Raw genomic sequence first — 24,659 nt, forward strand, 5'->3', positions numbered from 1 at the left:
AAACCAAATATTGTGCTACCTTTTGGAGTAAAAAGAAAAGAGAAACATTGTTAGAAAGTCAGAGTACGCAAGAAAGAGAAATAAAACTGCCCAGCAGGACTCCTATCATCTTTCTCCTCAGTGTGACTTCCTGATATCTTTTGGCCTTTCCAGCCCTCTTAAAGGCACCCTCCAACCGCATCCCTCCCTCAGCATCCCTCCAACCGCATCCCTCTGTCAGCATCCCTCCCTCAGCATCCCTCCCTCAGCATCCCTCCCTCAGCATCCCTCCATCAGCATCCCTCCAACCGCATCCCTCTGTCAGCATCCCTCCCTCAGCATCCCTCCATCAGCATCCCTCCCTCATCATCCCTCCATCATCCCTCCATCATCCCTTACTGGTCTCCCCTGCTTTCTTTAGGCTCAGGTTTTATCTACCTGTGCTCTCTCCAATTTCAGTCAGTTGGAATTAGAGTAGAACAAGAAACAGCATGGCGCAAAGAGAAAGAAAGAAAAAGGGAAGGGAGAGGATGGGATAGAGTGAAAAGACAGAGATAATAAAAGCAGTAAGGGGGCCATAGCTCCTAGCTGTGTCTGAGAAACAGCAGGAAACAAACAGGAGAAAACAGTTTACAGAGTTCTGTTTTCACACAGATAAACAGACCAGTCGCTGTGCATTCACCAGCTATAGTCCTATCAGCTTACTACAGTATGTGGTATGTTGCATGACATAGTACTGTATTCATAACCTTGTCATAATCTGATCATCTTTTGTTCAAAGATAACAAACGTTTTTCATGAAAGCAAAAAGGCATTTCTTCATTGTATTTTATATGTAAAAAAAAGAAGGAATTAATACATTTTAAAAATAAAATCACATTGAGCCATTTTCCTGGAAAATGCTCCAGTCTCCAAACATCAACAGCTCTTGATATTGCATAATGTCCCCATGTTATCTATTTATTCATTTCATTTTCACATGTATGGATTATGGTGTTGAGGAGATTAAGTGTCCTAGAGCAGCCATATTTTTTTTATTAAAGTGGCATTAATATGGCTTTGTAAAATGTACATGAAGCATCAATTAAAGCAGCACAACAATGGATGACAAAATTATGTTTCCACGTGGCCTGAAGGTCATTTCAACAGACAGGAACACTCAATGATAAAAGTGGACTTATTTTAAGATCTCATTGGGTTAGATGTTGTTAGAAACACAGAGTCAGCAATATAACTTCTGTAACAAATCATCAAGGGTGTCTTGAGCCTTGAGAGACCACATGGTATCCATCTCATACATTAGAGCCTAAATCCATGGGTTGTTAATTGAACAGAATTTCCTCTCAATAATGTGCCGCCTGGAATGAAGCAGCTGCAAATCAACGGCTGATAGGATACTAATAAATGACTTGCAGCTGTGTGTGATGACAATAATGCCCATCGAGAGTTTGGAGTGGGGAAAAATGAGGGAACAGAAGGAAAACTATAGGTTACTTACGTAACCCCCGTTCTAAGAGTAACATGAAGTGAGATGTCTCACTATGGGATGCGCCTCATCGCGGAGCAAACAGAAGCATCAATCTCATTACGCCAATCCTGATTGGCTGGTGATCTTGACGTCAACGTCAGGGGAAATCACCCCCTATAAGTAGCCTGCGCCACGACGCATGCGTCATTCAAAATAAGCACCTCTTCTCGCTTCACCATAGCAAGGAGGGCCGTCTGGTGAGACATCTCACTTCATGTTACTCTGAGTCCTGGGGTTACGTAAGTAACCCAGGGTTTCCCACACATAGACTATACTTGGGCGGGCCGCCCAGGTATATTAACGGCTGCCCAAGTATATTTCGCGACCCATTTAGGTTTCTTTTTTTTTTAATAATTTTTTTTTTATTCGTCCATGACCACAACGCCATCTGCGATCGATTAACTTGTGGACAATAATCCCTCGCTCCCTTGCACTGATCTCGCCTCCTTCTGGCCTGTTAAGTGGCCTGCCTCACACAGGGTGACTGGCTGTCCACATGATGTGGCCTGCCGACATGGCCACTGTCATACAGATCATAAGTCAGAGCCCTTGATTGGTCTCTGTGTGTCATTCAAGCTCGGGATAACCTCAGCTCAGGTGAGGTAAAGGACTCTCTGAGTGTTTAGATAGTTAACTTAGTCTAAGTTCTCAGTGGGTCTCAAACGGTGTGGTCACCATTTATGTAAACACATATTTCCATTTGAGAGGGTAGTGATTGGTCTAATGGATAGCGAGGTGGGCTGAAGATCGGAAGGCTGTGAGTTCACTAGTGTGCCCTTGAGTAAGGCACTTAGCCCTTAGTTACTCCAGGGAGAATGTCCCTGTAATCGTTCATTATAAGTCGCTTTGGATAAAAGCGTCAGCTAAATGAAATGTAATGTGATTAGTAAAATATGCATGAATAAATAAATAAAAAGTTAACTGGGTGAAAAAAGGTAAGATACACTTTTAAAACTTGTTGAGAGCTAAAACTAGTCTTTTCTGCTGCCTCAAAGAGGAGCAGGGGGAGAGGAGGGAGAGGAGGGAGACAGGAGAGGCTGATTCAGGAGCACAGACACACTCACAACTATAAATGAACCAAAAATAAATTAATAAACAAGTTTCAGTGTTTTTTTCATATTGGAAATGGTATGGTATTGGTTATGGCCATGATTTTATGATTATTGAAATGTATATAGTTCCGTTTAATATAGGTGTTTCCATAGATCTAGTCTCTTTATTTTGCCCTCAAAATGCACCAGATTGATGCATTTAACTCCAAAATAAAATCTTACCGGGATGGGGCATGCCCCTGGACCCCCTAGAGGATTTGAGGTCGACCCCCACTAAATATCACATGGATAGGTTCCTAAATACATTTTTTTTTTTTTTTTTAAAGTAACCCATTTCCATGTGTGGGTAGTAGATTTAAACTATAGGGCTATCGCTCTGCCATCGCGTGAAGGGTCTGCTAACAAGCGACCAACAGAAAGGTTAATGTTGTTGCACGTCACCTCACCCCCCCCCCCCCCCCGCTACCACCACCCCCCCCAAGTATATTTCATATATGTGGGAAACAGATCTGTCGGAAACACTTGCAGTTAATGGACCAGCACCAGAGGTGTTCCCATACACACAGGCGTTGGAGCTGTTCTTCATGAAATCCCAGAAGGATGAAGTGCTCTGACAAACAGTGCCATCTTTGCGCAAAATGATTATACAGGAATGAAAAGTCAATAAATAAACATGTTGTTAAAACTTATTTTTTTCGAGTCGAGTGAGCCCGCAGACCCGAGGTGCTTGCAGATTCTGACTCGTATAGGCCAAAGCAATCGCCTCCACGATCCAGTGGGATAGTCGTTGCTTAGTAACAGGCTTACCCTTGTGAGGTTTAGCCCAGGACACGAAGAGCTGGTCATTAAGACGAAGCTCTTTTGATCTGTCCATATATATGTGTAAAGCCCGGACTGGACACAACAGATCCTGCTGCTGCTCCCCGGAGGAAACCAGCTGCGGAGGAAATGCCTCAATGTCAATTGGGGTACACGAACCAACCACCTTTGGTGTAAAGGCAGGGTTGGGTTTCAACAACACTCTCATTTGTCCTGGGGCGAACTGAGTGCATGAGGGATGTACAGACAGTGCATGGATATCACTGACCCGTTTAGCGGATGCCAGGGCCAGTAACAGCACTGTCTTGAGTGACAGATGTTTCATGTCAGCTCCTTCCAGGGGTTCAAATGGGGTCATGTTGAGCCCATTTAAAACCACTGCCAGGTCCCATAAGGGCACCAGCGACCTGGAGACAGGGAGGAGCCTGCGAGTTCCCTTCATAAAACGGCAAACCAAAGGATGTTGGCTAGCCGTCTTACCCTCAAAGCCCACATGGCATGCAGCAATAGCAGCCAGGTACACCTTGATCGTGGAGAAAGCTCTGTGTTTTTCGATCAAGTCCTGTAGAAATGATAAAATCACCCCGACAGGACATTGAAAAGAGATGTGTCCTTCTTGAAGGCACCACTCCTCAAACACCCTCCACTTACAGTCATAAAGAGACCTGGTGGAGGAAGCTCTCGCACTCTGAATAGTGTTTATCACCTTCTGAGGGAGTCCCACTGTATTCAGATTGTACCACTCACTGGTCAGGCCCATAGTGCCCTGCGCTCCGGGCGTGGGTAAAGGAACCCCCCCCCCCTGCTTGAGACAATCTGTCCCTGCGTGGTGGGGGCTGCCATGGCTGCCCGCACAACAGCTGATATATCCCCGCCAGCCCGTATATTGCGGGCTAGGGTGGAAACATCAGAGTAAGTGTGTGGCGTTGCTCCTTCACTCTGGCCAGAGTTAGGGGTAACAGAGCCAGGGGTGGGAACGTGTACAGAGGACCCAGAGGTCAATCGTGTACGAGTGCGTCCCCGCCTAACAGTGCGTTTAAATCGTGCATTAAAGAGAACAGCTGTCATTGAGCATTTTCTCCTCTTGCGAACAGACTTAACGCGGCTCCGCCGTAACGCACCCACAGCGGACTCCCGATCCTTGGATGAGGAGTCCAGTCTGCATAGAGTGGTGCACCTCTTGACAGTAATTCTGTCCCTAGGTGCATAACTCCCGGTACCTGTGTCGTTCCCAGAGAGAGGAGACACAAGGCACACAAACTGATCCAAGGGATCAGTTTGTGTCCCAGTGTGTGTGACTGGAGACAACGCAACCTCCCCTGGCGGTTCATACACGATATCGTGTTGTCTGTCCTCACGAGGACATGATGTCCTCTGAGAGAAGGCAGGAAGCGTTTTTGGGTGGGGAACACCGCTAAAAGCTCCGGGTAGTTTACGTGTGCCCGCTGGAAGTCTCTGCTCTAGAGACCTCTCACCGGGCGACCTTTGTAAATCCCCTATCAGCCTGTCTGGCCTGTGTCCGTGGTGACCACCTTCCTTGAAAGGACAGCACCCGTAGGCGCGTCCCAAAGTCGGGTGTAGTGCCACTACGCATTACATAATAACCAAAACTCTCCGTACGCCGTGGCGTTCGGGGTTTAGTTTTATTATGAGGCCCATGTTGAGTGGGTGCTTTACGAGGACATTTTCCTCCGTAATCTGACTCCGCTCGGTGGGCATTATAGATAAAACCCTTCTTTCTAGGAGAGAGAGAACCTCTCTCTCCAGAATATGGGTTGACTCTCTCTGGGTTTGTGAAAACAGATACATTATAACTGTTTTGAGAAGCCCAGGCAGACGTCGTGAGTATCTCCTGCTGTATGCTCCTTAGAGCCAGCTGGGATGTCACGCTTACGGCTCCGGCCGGCACTGCGCATGCTCGTGACGGAGGTGCCTTTACAGCTCCAGCCGGCACTGCGCATGCGTGTGACGGTGGTGCCCTTAAAGCCCCAGCCGGCACTGCGCATGCGTGTGGCGGTGGCTTCACGGACCCATCAATAATCCGTCTTTTGAGAGGTGCCGTAGCTGCTCTCAAAAGGGGAAGAATTGGCAGGCTGTCCATTACAGCTCTAGCCGGCACTGCGCATGCGCGTGGCGGTAGTGCCCTTAAAGCCCCAACCGGCACTGCACATGCGTGTGGCGGTAGTGCCCTTAAAGCCCCAACCGGCACTGCACATGCGTGTGGCGGTGGTGCCTTCACAGACCCGTTTATTATCCGCCTTTTGAGAGAGGCCGTAGCTGCTCTCAGAAGGGGATTTATAGTTAACGGACTGTTTATTGTCTTTCTTTTCATTTTTTTGAGCTGCACCCTTGGCCGAAGCCTGGATGCGTCAGCGGAAAATGGTTTATTCAGACAAGAAAGATGTGACATGTGTTTTATGCGGACTTGAGGATGACGTTGAGGCATCTCTCGAGGCGGAGGGGACACATTTAGAGCCGGGGAAAGAACTTCCAGCTCTGTCACGGAGGGGAGAAGGAGGGGCTGTCAGGCCGCTCGCTTCTTCTTCCTCGACTGCTGGCCGAAATTCTGGGTTGGCTGAGCCTGGGCTGCAGCCGGAACCGGAGATGTTCTAGGCCAACTCGCCCTCATCTCCTGCCTGGGTACTTTGAACCTAGCAGAGTTCGGTGCAGCTTGGGCGAAGGGCCGCTGTTGCGAAGGCAGCGGCTGGACCCTTCGAGGGAGACAGAGGTGGAGGGCCTCGTCTTCCTTCTTTTTCGACTCGCACTTCCTCTGCATGGAAGCAAGAGCGGAGCCGAAAATCCCCTCGGGAACGATGGGCATGTCAAGCACATCTTCCTTTTCCCGGTCTGGGAGGTTGGTGAGGTTGAGCCATCTAGCTCTTTCCTGCACCACCATGATCCCCATTACCTTGCCCGTGGCCTGGACGGTGCAGCGTTGGACACGGAGACAAATGTCTGTGACCGTGGCTATCTCGTCCAGAGTGACCGGTCCAGGATTGCTCGACATATCCTCACAGAGCTCCGCTTGGTACGCGGTTAGCATCGAGGAAACGTTCAGAGCCCTGGCGGACAATGCTGCGGCTCTGTAGGCCCGTTCAGTCATGGTGGACTGGAATCGGTCCGTTTTTGCTGGCAGCGTGGGGTTCCTGCTTGGTGGCTGGCCCATCCTCGGTAGGAGGTGGGCTGCTACCAGCGGTTCAATAGGTGGTATGTGGAGCAGGCCGAGCCTCTCCATACCGTCACAGTCAAGGGAGTAGGCACCCTGGATTGGGGCCTTGTTGCTAAAGGGCCGGTCTCTCCACGAGACCGACACCTCATCCAACATCTCCGGGAAGACCGGAAGGAGTTGCCTCTTTGTCCTCGTTGTTTGGGAAAAAAGTTTCCCCTCGTAACGGGACCTGGAGGTCTCCTTGGCCATTTCGGGCCACGGGATGTCTAGCCTGGACGCGGCGCGCTGACACACGGCCTGCAGGTCCATGCTTAGACAGGGCGAAGCTGGTGTGCTATCGCCCGGTAGAGCAGCCATCACTCCCGGCTTTGCAGCCTGAGCCGATGGCATGAAGATGTCGTCTTCCTGCTCATCCGAGTCAGACAGGAGGAACTCAGAGGTATCCTCTTTGTCCTCCATTTAGTCTAACTCTAGGACATCTTCCGCGGGTGAAACCATGGTGAGGTCCAGCCGGGAGCCCCAGCTTGGTATAGCGTGGGGCCCCGTTCCCGCGTCTCTTGCCGCCACCGGATCTCGGCCTGATATGGCGCGGGATTCCGGTTCTGCGGGTGCCACTGTCGATGAGCCCCAGACCGCAGTGAGGGGCTCCATCTCTGCGGCGGACGCCCCCGTGTCTTGATTGCCGGTAGGCAGATCAGTGGACATGAGGGGGTCCCGTCCCGACAGGCTAGCTTGTTGTGCTAACCTTCGGTGGAGGCTCTTCATAGTGAAGCGGGCACAATGTCCGCACCAGCCGGGGTTGTCAATGGCCTCCTGGGCGTGTTCCAGCCCGAGGCAGGACAAACAGATCTGGTGTGAGTCTGTGCCTGACACGTTCAACCCGCAACCGCAGTGCCGAGCCTCCGAATTCCTGACTCCTCTGGTGTGAGGGAGAGAGGCGTCCATCTCGTTCGCCGTGAGGCGTGGAGAGGGCCTGCTCGTAACAGGTACGTCGAGAAAAAAGTGTTACCGATCTGTCTTTAATCCGGGGAAAAAAGGACAGCGTGGGTCTTTTTTCTCAAAGGATATTACCTGGTGTGGTAATATCCCTGTAATCCTTTTCTCCTCCGTGGAAGAGAGAAGAAAAAAGCGTCCTCGCTACCGTGGTGTCGGCAGTGAGGGGAAGAAAACACAAGCTAGCAACGGGTGTGTTGCTAACTTGAAGTCAAAACCTTACCTTAACTCCAGAGGAAGAACGGCGAGGTTGACTATAATACTAACTGGTGTGTTAGTACCATACTCTTCTGCGAGGCAGAATAGGGTAGCCGGCTAACGCCCGTCGACCGAAAATTAGCTTTGGTTCAGTCTGTGGACTGTTAAGCTAGCCCATCTCTACTATTAGAGATGTGCTCTGAAGCGAGAAGAGGTGTTTGAATGACGCATGCGTCGTGGCGCAGGCTACTTATAGGGGGTGATTTCCCCTGACGTTGACGTCAAGATCACCAGCCAATCAGGATTGGCGTAATGAGATTGATGCTTCTGTTTGCTCCGCGATGAGGCGCATCCCATAGTGAGACATCGAACGGAGTGTTATGAATGAGAACCATAGATGATTATGGGGGATAGACATATGTCATCTCATTTCACTTATGGGAAGGCCCAGAAGGCTGTAAGAGAAAAATGTTCTTTACAATTACATTTTCAACTTTCTAGTAGTAAATTATTTAAGTCAATGCCAGTTTTTTCAAGTAGGGCTAACGCAAAATGCAAATATCTTCAGAGACAAATTACCTTGTCTTTTCTGAGAGTTTATCTTAAATGCTAAACCTCCTCAGGTTAAAGGTGATACAGAATAGGATAGGAGATAAGAAAATAAATATAGAACAAAGTAAGTTGAGTAAATTAATAATACATGACAAATGAAATGAAAAATGTATGAAATGAAAAAAAAAAACAAGAAAGAACAATAATTAAATATTCAAGACAAAGTGGGAATTAGACCGAGAGATAAAAAGGAAAAGTACTTTTCAAAATAAATGCTTAAGCAATCAAAACAAGTTATGGTTAAAAATGATAACCAAAAGAATAACAAGACTTTAACATTATTCAGTAATTTGCCACTGTGTGTATATCTGTGTGTTTCTATCTGTACTTGTTGTTTCACCTCTCTCGTTTACTTCTTTCAGGTTTTGTTGCATTTACTCTCCTCTTCCTTGACTGTTGGAGTGTGACAGCTAAATCAAACTGTACTGCTCAGTTGCCTCTGTCTCCTTCTTGGGTTTGAGACTGTGTCAGACCCACTAAAAACAACACACACAAGCACTCACAAACACACAAACACACATTCACACACACAAACAAACAAACATATAGACACACACACATGCTCCCAAACAAACACACACATATCCAATGTTTGGCTCCAGGGTCTGCTTTGTAATACAAAGGTAAATCTTTGTTGGGCAAGTCGATGTGTCAACTTAAGTCCAAACTTCAGCTTCCTTAAAATTGCCCTTCAATATACACATTGACATATCTAACAGTGAATATACACACATAGAATACAGTATGTGCTACCTATTTTGCTGGCCTGTCTCAAGTGCAAAACATAGCAATTCACCCACTGGCATGCTGATTTGTGCTACTATTGACACCACTGTGTATTTCCTTTAACAGATGCCATTTATCGGGACTTTTAAACTGCTTTCAGCCTGTGTTTAATCACTCTCTCTGGGGACTCAGGCTCATTAACAGGCAGGTGGAGAGTGAGACCCATAAGCTCAGCTCATGTCAACCTGAAGTCTAAGAAAACCGGTTGTGTACGTCTTTGTCTTCCTGCCAAAGCAACAGCATGATTCATCATTACCTCTCCAGCAGAATACAACCATGTGCTGACAAGTGTGGAACTTTGGCCACAGTCCAGTAAGCAACTGTGGATCCTTTTAAACTGTCCTGTGAACATCACAGTCCACTGCACTGGCAGACAGGCAGCTGTGAACAAACGTCTGACATGTGACCCTTCTCTCAGTAAAAATAACTAAACATCTGAATAATAGCTTTAACATGTTTGCCTACAGTGCACCAGTGGGACAACCTGGGGAAGATGTTGGCCATATTTTCTGTATGTGTGACAATTGTATAAACACAGAGCAAAATCTCATCATTGTCAGGCAGGAAGAGTCGATTCATGAGGGGCAACATGCTTGATTTTGATATACAACAGGGAACTTTAGATTAGTTAAAATATTATTTGGATGTTTTGCTCACTAGGACATATGGTATACACAGTATATAGTTAAAATAGTCTGGTAAGCACCATGTTGGCAATAAGGTATATATTTAAAATATATGGATATTGTTCATCTTTTTTAACCCATTTTTTGTTGGACATTTAGCAGCAAAGTTTCAACATCAGCTGTGCATTCATGAGTGTACTGAGTTTAAAAAAGTGTCCTTAAAAAAGATCCCCTGTGAATACAAATGACAAGAAACTGCACTTGTCTCTACAATGTCAGAGTTTTTTTTTTGTTTTTAACCAAAAGTACTACCTGTCAAAAATGTCAACAGTTTTAAAAGTCTCTGAACACACTATCTCCATGGCAGTTTTAATTATATGACTTTTCCGATCCATTTTTCACAGTATGGGCTGATTTGTCAGCGTTCTTTTGCTCTCTCTGATAGATCTGTGAACGTGTTTAAAAGTAGGCTACAGGCCATGCACTCACCTGAGTTTTCGTCCACTCGCTCCTCGACGGTGTGGTCCTTCTGATGGACCCATTCGCTGTTGCATTTGAAGTAAATCTGCGTGGCGGGTGTTGCTTTGCAGTAGAGATTGACGGGTTTATTTTTGACGATGTAGCCTTCCTCCGGTTCAAACAGGAAGTGAGGTAAGGGCTCCGGAGGGTCGGAGGGGAAGGTTTCTGGGAGCTCGCTCAGACTCAGGAAATCATCATCATCTCTCACTGGGGGAAGAGGAGAAGAGAAAGGTTAGAATTATGACAGTCACTGCTGTGTTTTTTATAGATTTCAAGCTCAATTGGTCTTTTTTTGTATTGATGCAGTTTGAGGTGCAACCGAGACAGAATAGGTAAAGGGAGGAAATACTTAATTCTTTCAATCATTTATTATTGTTCTGTGATTCACACCAGTGAGCAGCAATACCCCCTAAACTGAGTGTATATGAGGCAATGCCGTTTTTATCTGATCACTAATAATTGCCATGTCTCAAGCTGGTGGCCTGGAGCGAAGTTTTCTTCCACTGAGCCATAAAATGCAAATTCAAAAAGCAGCTGATCGGTGTGTCCTTTTGTGGAAACCTTCTGGCTATCAAAGTTATTTCCAGAAACCATCCCCTTCCCACAAGACTTAGATTTTGTTATACTGCAAAACTACACGAAAACATCTCCACAAATCTACTCAGTAACGTTTGTTATAGGTTATCACAGGTTTCAGAGGCTCACACATAAACATCCATCCTACAAATACATTGTGTAGACATGCACACTCTTATTCAATCGGACTCACAAACACTTAATACCCAAGACAAATTATTTCGATATGGTCATCAATGTTCAAATAAATGTCAGTGCTAATGTGAGAATAACGATTCAATAACAATAAACATAAAGTAGGTATTTGAATTGGTTTACTTTGTGAGTCCTGATCTTCTAACCGCCGTCAACTAAATGTAGTGTTGTCATGAAATTGAGCTGTTTTAAAAATTGGTGTAACTGGACATTAAAAAGGTAATTCTGAACGTGAAAACCTCATTTTGCAAACACTAAAGGTTCTGACACACCAAGCTGGGCTGCAATGAACCTCTGTCACTTTAATATGTACGTCCCGCACTGTTAGTCTCCCATTCTAAGCAGCTTTTTTGGCCAATTTACTTTCAGCATGTTCAATCAGTGCAGGAGCCTGTGTGTTGGAGAAATCAATCTGAAGGGCCTTTTAAATAGAATTTGAAACAGAGCAAAAGAAGGAAACCGGTGTGAGGAAAACAAACTAAAGTCGTGAGGGCACACTTTTTCATTTTTATTTTTCATTTCATCTGATCATTCTGTTACAATAATTGTTTTTACAGTATGTAACATTAGCTTACATTTAATTTAGTGGATACTTTTATTCAAAGCAACTCACAATGAGTGCATTCGACAATAAAGAAACAATCAAAAAGTAAGAATCCTGTTAGTAAACTAGCTTCCAATAAGCTGACCATTGTGAGTGACACTGCTGGCTTTCTAAGTACTATGTATCATAAGAAATGGCAGTGTATTCAAAGCTCTACTATTCGCAGTTCTCCTTTTGAATGACAAATACAGACTACCACCTACTGCTAGTATGAAGAGTTATTTCCTCTCAAGCTGAGGCAAAACATACAATGTAGTTGTTGGCCATTGCCTGTTGTCCTTGCAGTGGGTTCAAGTTTAACTTTTTGGCCGAGATGCAGGCAACGCTAGGTGATGCCACACGGTCGGCTTTTGTCCCGCTACTTGTTTTATGTTGGTCTGGGCAGAAAAACGTTGTCCTCTTCCTCCAGCCTGCTCTCTATCTTCAACTATCCTTTCAGCCTGCTTCAAACTTTACGCCCACCCATGGCCTCAATCAAAGGAACACCTTGAATGTATTGAGCGGAAGGAGGAACCTATTGCGGTGAGCACGTTGCAACTTCCGGTTGTTGTTGTCATCTCCGGGTATCCCGTGTGCCTGTTCTGTTGCTGATAGCTTATTAACTTAAACTTAATCGATCGTTTTAAAACTCTTGATCGCGGCAACTGCCTGACGTTGTAATCACACGTTACTACAGCTTAAGCACTCACAACTCTCCTTCTCTTAGCGACTGTAACTCCACAGTTGCCTACACTCTTTTCGGGTTTGCTAACGGTAGCTACTTTAGCTTGATAGCTAGCCATGGCTCTTTCCCCACCTTCTGGTGCTATTTCCTGCTCTTCCTGTCTCATGATTGGTTACTTCCCGGCCTCCCTTACTGGTAAGGATACATGTGTTAAATGTAGTATAGTTGTTAGGTTGGAGGCGGGAATCATAGCCATAGAAGCCCGGCTCCGCATCTTAGAAAGTAACTCAGCTAAAGTAAAGCCCATGTTAGCATGTGCGGACCGGCAAAAGGAAGCTCCTCTTAGCCGTCCCCCGGCAACTCCCGAGCAGCAGGGAGGCTGGGTGACTGTTCAGAAGGGGCATAACGCGAAACCCGCAGGTCCCCACCAACCCGTTCACGTATCTAACAGATATTCCCCACTCAGCGAGACACCCGCTGAGAAGCCAACTCTGGTTATTGGTAGCTCTATTATGAGACACGTGAATTTAGAGACCGAAGCCTCCACAGTCACATGCATTCCGGGGGCCAGAGCGGGCGACGTTGAGGCGCATCTTAAACTGCTGGCTAAAGCAGTGCTGGAATTGGGCCGGTACTCACCGGTACGCAGTACCGGCACTTCTGGTTCTGACCCATGGAGTACCGGCACTTCTTGCTCAGTACCGGCATGCTGGCGGTACTCCGGTACTCATGCACCGTCAAAGTACTCAACACTCTCCCGCCGTTCTTATTATACATCCATATATATATATACAGCCGCCCGGTACTCAGTAGATGCGTCATGAGGTGCCGAACGGACATTCTCATCGCTCTAACCGCTGGAGTTTCACAGCGGCTGTCAGCTGTTTACTCCTGTCATTCAAACAGAACGTGCTGGAGAGGGGGCGGGGCTTATCTTCTCCATGTAAATACTGTGGTGGAAACGACTATGTCAAAATTAACCTATTTGACCGTGATTTAATAGTAATACACGTTTCAAAATAATAATAATAATAATAATGCCGAAGTAACAACATACTGAAAACTGTTAGTAAAACCATGTTTTAATGCTTTACAATTTACATACCTAGATGCACGTGTGTTGTGTTTATGCAGTGCAACTCCCACCCAGTGGGTGGCTATGTAGAGTGATAGAACAGAGCAGGCACGCCCCCGAGAGAAGGAAAGCAAGTCACGTCACAAATTAGCATTTCTAAAATGTTAGCGTGGATTAATAAAAGTGCAAAAAGACAGCGGTTGTCGCCGGAAGAAACTTCAAATACAGAGAATGCTGTGCCTGTGTTGGAAATTGTGTCTGATGGGGAGCTTTCTTTGGTTGATCCTCCTGCTCCAAGTTCTAGTGCATTAGCATTAGCACTAGCTCCGCCACCTCCTCCAGAGCCTCTAACGTTAGCTGCTGCTGGCGCAACTGCCACCACCAACACCGGGCAAAGCGATGCACCTGACTGCTGGACAACGGACCAGGTGCAATATTTTTGCAAGACCAATGCATGGCTCCTTCTTAAAGATAAGAAGCTAGGATGTCGGATATGCAGAGATGTCAAATCTTTGGGAATACACACTGGACAAGGACTGAAACTGTCAACTGAATGGGGTGAGTGTGCAGTGTCTCATTTCGGTGTTGACAAGGGCAAACAACAAGCTAGCCTGAGAAAAAAAATCAAAGAACATAAAGAATCACAAGCCCATGTAAAAGCTGCTGACATCCTTACATCTGCTTCACGTGAAACTATTCAACATCAAGTGCAGTCTATGCATAAATCTGAATTAGACACCACTATCAGAGTTTTTCGAACGGCATATAAAATTGGCAAACATAGCCGGCCATTCACAGACATGCCAATTGATTTGAATGTACAGAAACTGAATGGGCTGAACGTGGGCAGGGTTTTGCACTCCAATAAAACCTGTGGCGAAATCATCGACGACATAGCTCATGAGCTGAAGAAAAAAATGGCAAAAGACATTACAGAAAACCAAAGAAAACTGTGTTTTGGTCGATGAATCTACCACTATTAGTGGTAAAACGGTGCTTGTTGTGTGTCTACGCTCAGCATTAGCTGATGCTGAGCCCGAAACGTTTTTTTGGGAGCTGATCGAGTTGGATGGAACAACGGCTGATGACATCACAAAGGCGTTAATGGAGTGTCTTGGAAGAGATTTTAACGAGGACTTTTTAGGTCAGTGTTTCGTTTCTTTTGCATGTGATGGGGCTTCAGTCATGCTAGGGAAGAGAACAGGCGTTGCTACCCAGTTGTGTAGTAAATTCCCAAGCCTGTTTGTGTGGCACTGCTCCAATCATCGTCTAGAGCTGGCAGTTGGGGATGTGGTCAAGGAGGTCTCAGGGCTCAATCATTTCCAGATCTTTTTTGACAAACTCTATTCCTTGTTCCATGCCTCCCCCAAAAATCAGAGGCAGTTAGCGCAAGCAGTCGGACAGCGTCTCCTGGTGATAGGGCGTGTTTTGTCCATCCGCTGGGTGGCTTCAAGTGAAAGGAGCGTCAGAGCAGTCTGGGAAAACTACCGAGTGCTTCATGATCACTTCACAAATGCTGCAAACGACACGAGCAGGGATTCCAGAGACAGAGCAAAGTACAAGGGCCTGGATGATGTGCTCACATCTGCAACGTTTGTCAGCAATCTGGGACTGATGTACGATGCGCTCACAGAGCTCAGCGACCTCTCTCGGCAACTCCAAAAAAGAGAGATGACACTGCCTACAGCAGATAGGCTCTTAACTCGAGAAATACGAGTTTTTGAATCCATAATCACCATGGCTGGCCCACACATGACTACAGTTCCTACAGCTCTAGCTGAGAAGTCCTTCAAGGGTGTTGCCCTGCCCCTGCGTGAGAATGGCAGGCTTGTACAGATTCATGCAGGTCAGTTTTTCCGCAGTATGGTAGAGAATCTGAGACACAGAATGACTTCCACAACCTCCTCTCATGTCAGCACAAGAGAAATCCCATTACATGGCCGGGAGGCCCGGGACAATCAGCTAATCCAGGACCTGAAAGTTATCCATCCTGGAAGTTGGCCTGAAGAGGAGTTAGACGTACAGTATGGGGACGTAGAGGTGCTACGTTTGTGCGAAGTGCTGAAAGTGGACAGAAGAGAGACTGTTCAGGGCTTTCGCGAATACAAGGAAACCAGGGCATCCCGTACACCTGCTGCCATGGAGCCTCTACTGAAAGCAGTCCGAACCATCGCTGTCTCCACTAGTGAGTGTGAGCGGGCATTCAGCTGCATGAACGATATCCTTACTGCAAAAAGGAATGCTCTCTCTGTCAGCCGACTGTCCAGCCTGGTTTTCATTAAATGTAATGGACCATCACTAGGACAGTTCAATCCGGAACAGTATGTGAGGTCCTAGCTGGCAAAGGGAAGGAGAAGTGCTGATGAAAGAGCCTGTCCAGCTCCAGCCCCTGATACTGATAGCCTTTTCTAACAATGTGAAGTATATTGCAATGTGCCGATTTGTACAGATCCTGGAGATAGAAGGACTTCAGACCAACCAGGGAGTTATCTGATCAGCTTGGTGTTCAATGTAACTCTTTACCATGGCTCAGACTTTGTTACTTGCAGTTACAGTTTCTCATTTTAGATTGTGCAAATTTTGCATTTGTTTTTACATGTTCTTTGTTCATGCTCTTTATCATTTTTCTGAGTTGGAAAGTTAGATTGCATCATAGTTTACTTTATACATATTTGTATTCTTCAGTGGTGAAGTATATTGCAAAGCAGCTCAGCCATGTGAGAAGACTTTTGGCACTTTTTCGTTTTTCGTTTTCTGAGTTGGAAAGTTAGATTGCATTCAAAATGTACAGAAATACTTAATTTTGTTAAAGCTTTTTATAAAAAATGCTTCTGACCAGAGCTTTGTTTCCTTGTCATTAATGTTGAACACCACCAGAGGGGCTCTCACCTGAAAGGTCTCTGCTTCATGTGTCTTCAGCAGAAGATCTAGACTTTGATTGCTATATTTTCAGTTAATATTGACCTTACTGAGCTTTAGCCATATCCGCTGCCTATCATAAAAAATGTTAAGTACAGTGAACCTTTCTAAAATATACAGTAGTAAAGAGACAAACCCACCAGCATTATAGTAGCCAAATTCTTGTTTGTGGGCTGTATATATAAAATTGACTTGAAAAAGTTGCTGATTTTAGAGTACTGGCACCTTTTTCATTCCAATTCAAGCACTGGGCTAAAGCTAAATGTAAATACAGTAGGATTGTTATTCACGTCGGTGGTAATGATGTTCGTTTACGCCAATCAGAATGCACCAAACTTAATGTGGAGTCGGTGTGTAGTTATGCTAAAACAATGTCGGACACCGTAATCTTCTCTGGTCCCCTCCCCAATCTGATCAATGATGACATGTATAGCCGCATGTCATCATTTCAGCGCTGGTTGTCTTGGTGGTGCCCAGCAAACAATGTGGGCTTCGTAAATAATTGGACAGCCTTCTGGGGAGAACCTGGTCTGATTAAGAGAGACGGCATTCACCCTACTTTGAAAGGTGCAGATCTCATTTCGGCAAACATTTCAGGGCTTTGTGGACGTAATCCATGACAAACTGGAGTTGAGACCAGGAGGCAGAGTCGCAGTCTTACACGCTTCTCTGCGCTCTCTCCTAGGCAGTCACCCATAGGAATCCCGAACCCAATAAAATACCCAATATTAGCGGTGTGTGTGTCTGCCCAAGGACAATTTAAGGTAAAACCTAATAGAGGTGTCATACATAATAACCTAATAAAAGTAAATGTAACAACTACTACAGTGCAACAAAACAGGAAGATTAAATGTGGTCTCTTAAACATAAGATCTCTAGCATCTAAAGCAATATTGGTAAATGATTTAATATCAGATTATAATATTGATATATGCTGTCTCACTGAAACTTGGTTGAGACATGAAGAATATGTCAGCATAAATGAGGCCACTCCACCCAGCCATGTCAACACTCATATTGCTCGAGGCACGGGCCGAGGAGGTGGAGTTGCAGCAATCTTTGACTCAAGTTTACTTATCAATACTAAACCAAAATGTAATTATACCTCTTTTGAAAGCCTCGTTTTTAGTCTTACGCATCCGACCTGGAAAACTTTGCAGCCAATCTTATTTGTTACAGTGTATCGTGCACCAGGTCCTTATTCAGAATTCTTATCAGAATTCTCTGAGTTTTTATCAACTTTGGTTCTTAAAACAGACAAAGTAATTATCGTAGGTGACTTTAATATTCATGTTGACGATGATAAAAATAGCCTTACTGTTGCATTTAACTCTATATTAGATTCTGTTGGTTTCTGTCAGAGTGTAAATAAACCAACCCACTGTTATAATCACACTCTCGACCTTGTTCTGACTTATGGTATTGAAATTGAGCAACTATTAGTCGAACCGCATAATCCTGCTTTATCCGACCATTTCTTAGTAACTTTTGAAGTACTGTTACTAGACTACAAAGCATTAGTCAAAAGCTCTTGCAGCAGAAACCTATCTGTTAGTGCTATAGCCACATTTAAGGAAGAGATTCCACCAATACTTAACTCGATAGCATGTCTGCATGTAGGGGAGGAAACTTATACAAAATGTACACCACCCCAAATTGATCATGTTGTTGATAGTGCTATAGATGCGCTGCGAATAAAATTAGACTCTGTTGCTCCTTTGAAAAAGAAGAAAATAAAACAACATAGATTAGCTCCATGGCATAATGCCGAAACCCGCAAAATAAAGCAAAAGTTTATACAACTTGAAAGGATATGGCGTTCCACTAAACTTGAAGAATCTCGTTTAATTTGGCATATTACTCTCAATGAATATAAGAAAGCACTGCGTAAAGCGAGAGCAGCCTACTACTCTTCATTAATAGATGAGAATAAGAATAATGCAAGATTTCTTTTCAGCACTGTAGCCAGGCTGACAGAGAGCCACAGCTCCATTGAGCCTTCTATTCCCATAGCACTCAGTAGTAATGATTTTATGTGCTTTTTTAACGATAAAATTGTTACTCTTAGAAACAAAATTAATGACCTCTTGCCTTCGACCAGTATAGTGTTATCAACAGCTCCCGGAATCGTAAGTTCTAATATTACACTAGATAGTAAACTAGAATGCTTTTCAGCCATTAACCTTGAACAATTACATTCAATGATTCTCTCTTCTAAACCATCAACGTGCATGTTAGACCCAATTCCAACTAAGCTGTTGAAGGAAGTTTTTCCATTAATTAGCACTTCTTTATTAAATATTATGAATATGTCTTTATTATCAGGCTATGTTCCACAATCATTCAAAGTAGCAGTGATAAAACCGCTTCTTAAAAAGCACAACCTCGATCCAGAGGTTTTAGCCAACTATAGACCTATTTCTAATCTTCCGTTCCTCTCAAAAATTCTTGAGAAAGCGGTCGCAAAACAGTTGTGTGATTACTTAAAAAACAATGATTTATTTGAAGATTTTCAGTCTGGCTTTAGAACACATCATAGCACAGAGACAGCTCTGGTTAAAGTCACAAATGATATTCTAATAGCCTCAGACAAGGGACTTGTCTCTATTCTTGTTTTGCTCGATCTCAGTGCTGCATTTGATACTATCGACCATGATATCCTATTGCAAAGACTAGAGCACTTAGTTGGCATACAGGGAACTGCTTTAGGCTGGTTTAGGTCCTATCTATCTGAACGCTCTCAGTTTGTACGTGTTAACGATGAATCTTCCACGCAAACCAAAGTTAGCTATGGAGTGCCACAGGGCTCAGTGCTCGGACCTATTTTGTTCACATTATATATGCTTCCGTTAGGCAATATTATAAGGAATCATTCTGTAAACTTTCATTGTTATGCGGATGATACTCAACTATATTTATCAATCAAGCCTGATGAAATTAATCATCTAAATAAAATTCAAGACTGCCTTAAGGACTTAAAAACGTGGATGACCTTAAACTTTTTGATGTTAAACACGACCAAAACTGAAGTTATTGTACTTGGCCCGAAGAATCTACGAAAAAAATTATCTAAAGACATACTAACTATGGATGGCATTAATTTGGCCTCCAGTGAGACTGTAAGGAATCTTGGTGTTATATTTGATCAGGATTTATCCTTTAACGCCCACATAAAATCAATTTCAAGGACCGCCTACTTCCATCTACGTAACATTGCAAAGATCAGGCATATCTTGCCTCAAAACGATGCAGAGAAACTAGTCCATGCATTTGTTACTTCTAGGCTGGATTATTGTAACTCTTTATTATCAGGGAGTACCAAGAAGTCAATCAAGTCGCTTCAGCTGATTCAAAATGCTGCGGCTCGTGTACTAACCAGAGTTAGGAAAAGGGACCACATTACTCCGGTTCTGGCTGCCTTACACTGGCTCCCTATAGAACACAGGATAGAATTTAAAATTCTTCTTCTCGCCTACAAAGCCCTTAATGGGCAGGCGCCATCTTTCCTTAAAGAACTCATTATACCCTACTGTCCTACTAGGGCATTGCGTTCCAAGAATGCAGGGTTGTTGGTTGTTCCTAGAATCTCTAAAAGTACAATGGGAGCCAGAGCCTTTTCTTATCAAGCTCCACATTTGTGGAATCAGCTTCCAGTTTGTGTTCGGGCGGCAGACACCCTATCCGTTTTTAAGAGTGCGCTTAAGACCTTCCTTTTTGATAAAGCTTATAGTTAGGGCTGATTATATTCAGCCCCTAGTTTTGCTGATATAGGCTTAGTTTGTCGGGGACATCTTACTTCTTCCTTCTCTCTGTCTATACCCGTGTACACTCATGTTCCGATTAACCCAGCTTCCCCAAATGTCTTTCTTTTTGGTGTCTATATACGCTGGGATCCGGAGTCATGGTTGATCCTGCGGTCCTGTGTCCTGGATCGCGAGCGCTGGATCTTGAGTCGTGGCTGTGGTCCTGGATCATAGGTCCTGGATGGATATCCTCGTGGATTCATCTTCCTATTATATACACACATGCATTTCCAAACATTTGGACTACCTATGTTGCAAATGTATTATCTTTTCAATTTACACACGGCATCTATTGCACGTCTGTCCGTCCTGGGAGAGGGATCCCTCCTCTGTTGCTCTCCCTGAGGTTTCTCCCATTTTTCCCTTTAAACTGGGTTTTCTTTGGAAGTTTTTCCTTGTACGATGTGAGGGTCTAAGGACAGAGGGTGTCGTATTGTCATACTGATATTCTGTACACACTGTGAAGACCACTGAGACAAATGTAACATTTGTGATATTGGGCTATATAAATAAACATTGATTGATTGATTGATTGAATGTTTTGTCACCAGGTTGCCAAGGTCACCAAAACACAGAGGATTACAAGGACAGGAAGCGGAATAGGTATTTTTTACTTTCCTCTGATAGACACACTTGCACACAATGCACCTTCAGTCCATGCACACACACACACACACACACACACACACACACACACACACACACACACACACACACACACACACACACACACACACACACACACACTTGCTTCTAACTTGTAATTTCCTTCCACTCCATCATCATCATCATCATCATCATCCAGTTTCATTAAAACTGTCTAGACCTTTTAGTGTGTGTGTGTGTGTGTGTGTGTGTGTGTGTGTGTGTGTGTGTGTGTGTGTGTGTGTGTGTGTGTGTGTGTGTGTGTGTGTGTGTGTGTGTGTGTGTGTGTGTGTGTGTGTGTGTGTGTGTGTGTGTGTGTGTGTGTGTGTGTGTGTGTGTGTGTGTGTGTGTGTGTGTGTGTGTGTGTGTGTGTGTGTGTGTGTGTGTGTGTGTGTGTGTGTGTGTGCGTGCGTGCGTGCGTGCGTGCGTGCGTGCGTGCGTGCGGCTCACCTAGAGAGCTGTGACTCATGGGAACATTTGTACACACACATTTTTGACAGAGCTTGAAGGTTTTCCATCGCTAATGTGTCATGGCTACCGTCACACGTAAACACAATATACGAAAAAAGCAACATATAATTGCACATTTATATGCCTGCGCACACATACACATGAACATTTCTCTAACTGTGTTTATAGTCATTATCTTTGAGAAGAGCAGAGTGCTGTGGGATACGAGCTAAAAGCAGCTTAGGTAAAACAACAAGACACAAACGGGGGAAAACATAAGTAGGCAGCGTCCCCACTTTGATGTCAAGAAGCTGACATGTTCTCTTTTAGATTTCTAATTAGTTCTCTGACAGTATGAAAACTGAGAGACATTTTTATAGCAATATTTCATTATTTGCGGGAAATGTACTCCTGCTATTTATTTATCCAGTATTATATGAAGCAATTTTCATGTCAGTCTGTTTCTCATATGCTGCGCTGCCTTTCTCGTTCTTGTTACTTTATGTTTTTCCACCACTCTGCTTTACACCCTCCTACCCCTCCCTCCTGATTTCCACATCTCCCCCAAGATCCATTCTCACCCTCATCTGTCATTCAGAGAGCTGGGGGGGTTCAGTGCTCCGGAGCGACAGCTATAAAATATTGATTGGCACAAGAAACATGATAGTCAGAGAAAAGGGTGGGTGAAATAGAAAAAAGGGGAGGGACGGAAATACATTTTTCCTAGTTAAAAAACCTTTGGCTCAGAAATTGTTTCCCCCTTTGCGCCATCCTTGCCGCTCTAGCCCATCCTCTCTCAATGTATATTTACCCCTTCATCCTGAAGCGTATCCCTTCCTCTTGCTTCTTCTCCTCTTCACCCCCCCCCTGCTCTCTTCTGATCTCATGACAGAGTGAATTACTGGCACTAACAGCCCACCTCATAAACGTCTTGCCTGAATGCTGTCATTCTTAATGGATGGCCGTAGACGAACAATGTCCAGGTTCGATTTACGCCATGTACTAAATATGCACCGGGGGCAAAACATCTTATTTATTCCCTTGCTCGTGTCTATAGGTCTGCCCACTCTGGAAAACCTTAAAACCTAACCAATAAATGTCCGTAAATCTGCAAAGAATTATGTAATCAGAAGTAGCAAATCATGTTCAAGTGTATGTGACAAAGTGAGCCGATCTATCTTATGGACGGAGAGATTGTTGGATTAACAACAAAGGGGAAGAGGTAGATTTAGGACGGAAAATAAAAGGGATATTATTAACATTACTAGCATGGTGAAGAAACTTCTAATAAAACCAATACAAATTGTAGGATTCTCAATAATACTCTACTCATAAGAGTACAGTTAGAGTAAGTAATATATGGGGATGCTGAATACTAACATAGTTCCTCGCAACTATGATTGTTGGTCGTCCTACAAAATATGACCCTTCCAAGAAAACCGCTTGTCCTTTGGCCACTTAACAACAAAACTGTACCCGTACACTAAAACATATTTTCAAGACTATGTGGATGAGAACAGTGTCCGTGTCGTAAAGAAAGCCAAACACAGCCATATAGGGTCAACATGCCTCATGGGTAAGAGTGTGGGTTTTTATGTCCATGTGAATGTGTGTTAGGGTTTTATGTTCTTAGTAAGTGGTCTACGATCCGTATCAGTGCAGTAGCCATGGAAATCATGAGATCATACTTCTGACCCTCTTATCATCTAGTTAGAACCAGCAGCAGCTGTGAAAACATGAAGCAGAGACACAGGCACAAACACACACACAAAACACACACAGACAGACACACTAGGAAAACAAAGCAGAAACGATACCTATCTATATCAGACACTTCAATACTTGTGCTGCCAAATTACAAAAGTCACACAGATGCATACAAATATATATATCTCTCACACACACACACACACACACACACACACACACACTCACATTCAAATACTAGGTGTAATACAGTGCGTGCCCCCACACACACACACACACACACAGGCACATACATAAACATACACACAATACACACACACACTTAAATAGACCTATTAGAACATTGAAAGTTTAAGGAATTAAGAGCAATGGAGGGAGAGGTGAGAAAAGAGAGCAGGTGAGGGATGACGGGACAGCAGGGAGCGAGCTAGTACATCATTGCTATGGAGCTAGATATACTGCCGCCCATTTCCACACACATGACGCAGACACACATGTGCAGGCACAGTACAATATGCAAACAGAAAGCATGCAAGCGGGCTACAAGAGCATGTCATTAATAAACAGGCACTTAAGTATGTCACACAAGCATGCAGCACACACACATGGATCACATGCTAATGCACACACGCAATATACAATATAACAATATATCCCTTTGTAGGACTGGTATTTAGAATATTAGTGCTGGTAGCTCAAGGAATGTCATTATTGGAAGAAACAGTTGACTTACTATCAGATAATATAATAATATGATGTGGTTTTACAGGCCTTTACTTGTCTTTGGCCATGTATTGGTAAAGTATGTTTTACTGAGGAGGTTTTTTTCCGTGTTGCAAGCACAACATAATATATAAAATAACTTCCATTTACAAGTTGTCAGGAACTATTACAGCATAAATGAGAAAGGAATACTGGGAATAAAAAGTTTGTTCTCACAATCACAAACACTTAAACTTTCCTTTTCTTTTTGTCCTTTCCTTCCCTTATTTTTGTATGCAAGAATTGTTTTCAGCTGATAATTGGTTCGGATAAGGATTCAAAGCAAGGACTAGCAAAGTTATTGTTGTTCACAAAGTGTGTGTGTGTGTGTGTGTGTGTGTGTGTGTGTGTGTGTGTGTGTGTGTGTGTGTGTGTGTGTGTGTGTGTGTGTGTGTGTGTGTGTGTGTGTGTGTGTGTGTGTGTGTGTGTGTGTGTGTGTGTGTGTGTGTGTGTGTGTGTGTGTGTGTGTGTGTGTGTGTGTGTGTGTGTGTGTGTGTGTGTGTGTGTGTGCGCGTGTGTTGATAAACATTTTATATATATATATTGAAAGCTATTTGGAAGAGGAAACATGCACAACAAGACATGGCTGGGAGGTCTGTGTGCATATGGGGAACATTTCTCGGAGTCATCTGTTGACATCAAGGGCAGTCTAAGACAGTTAAACTACTTGACATTGCATGACAGGGAATTATACACAACATCCTGCACAGTTATATTCCTTTTGAAAGAAGACACCAGGCGATGAGCCACATCCACATCCACTGGAAACTTAATCAGGCGCTTATCCTCAATCAGCACTTTGATAAAAGCAATAATATTCAAGACACTAGTAGACATGCAAATGTAGAGAATTAATCACACCATTATCTTTGTTCAAAGGGATAATTTAATGTACATATATTTGAGTACTACATACTTTTGAAAGCAGTCCTTAACTAAATTGTAGCTTTATGGAGTGTATCCCAGTCATTTTTGTTG

General features: G+C 44.2%; 1 protein-coding gene across 2 annotated transcripts in view; it reads right to left on the reverse strand.

The window, feature by feature from the left end:
- LOC117452086 (netrin receptor UNC5C-like) overlaps window positions 1–24,659 on the reverse strand; it is a 243,835-nt gene that overhangs the window by 117,529 nt on the left and 101,647 nt on the right. For both annotated transcript variants that reach the window (XM_034090541.1, XM_034090540.1), the window contains exon 2: window positions 10,252–10,488. In XM_034090541.1, coding sequence (XP_033946432.1) covers window positions 10,252–10,488 — 237 coding nt within the window. The remainder of the gene's footprint in view (window positions 1–10,251; window positions 10,489–24,659) is intronic.

This window comes from Pseudochaenichthys georgianus, chromosome 9 (genome assembly GCF_902827115.2).
Source record: "Pseudochaenichthys georgianus chromosome 9, fPseGeo1.2, whole genome shotgun sequence".
Classification (NCBI taxonomy): Eukaryota; Metazoa; Chordata; class Actinopteri; order Perciformes; family Channichthyidae; genus Pseudochaenichthys; species Pseudochaenichthys georgianus.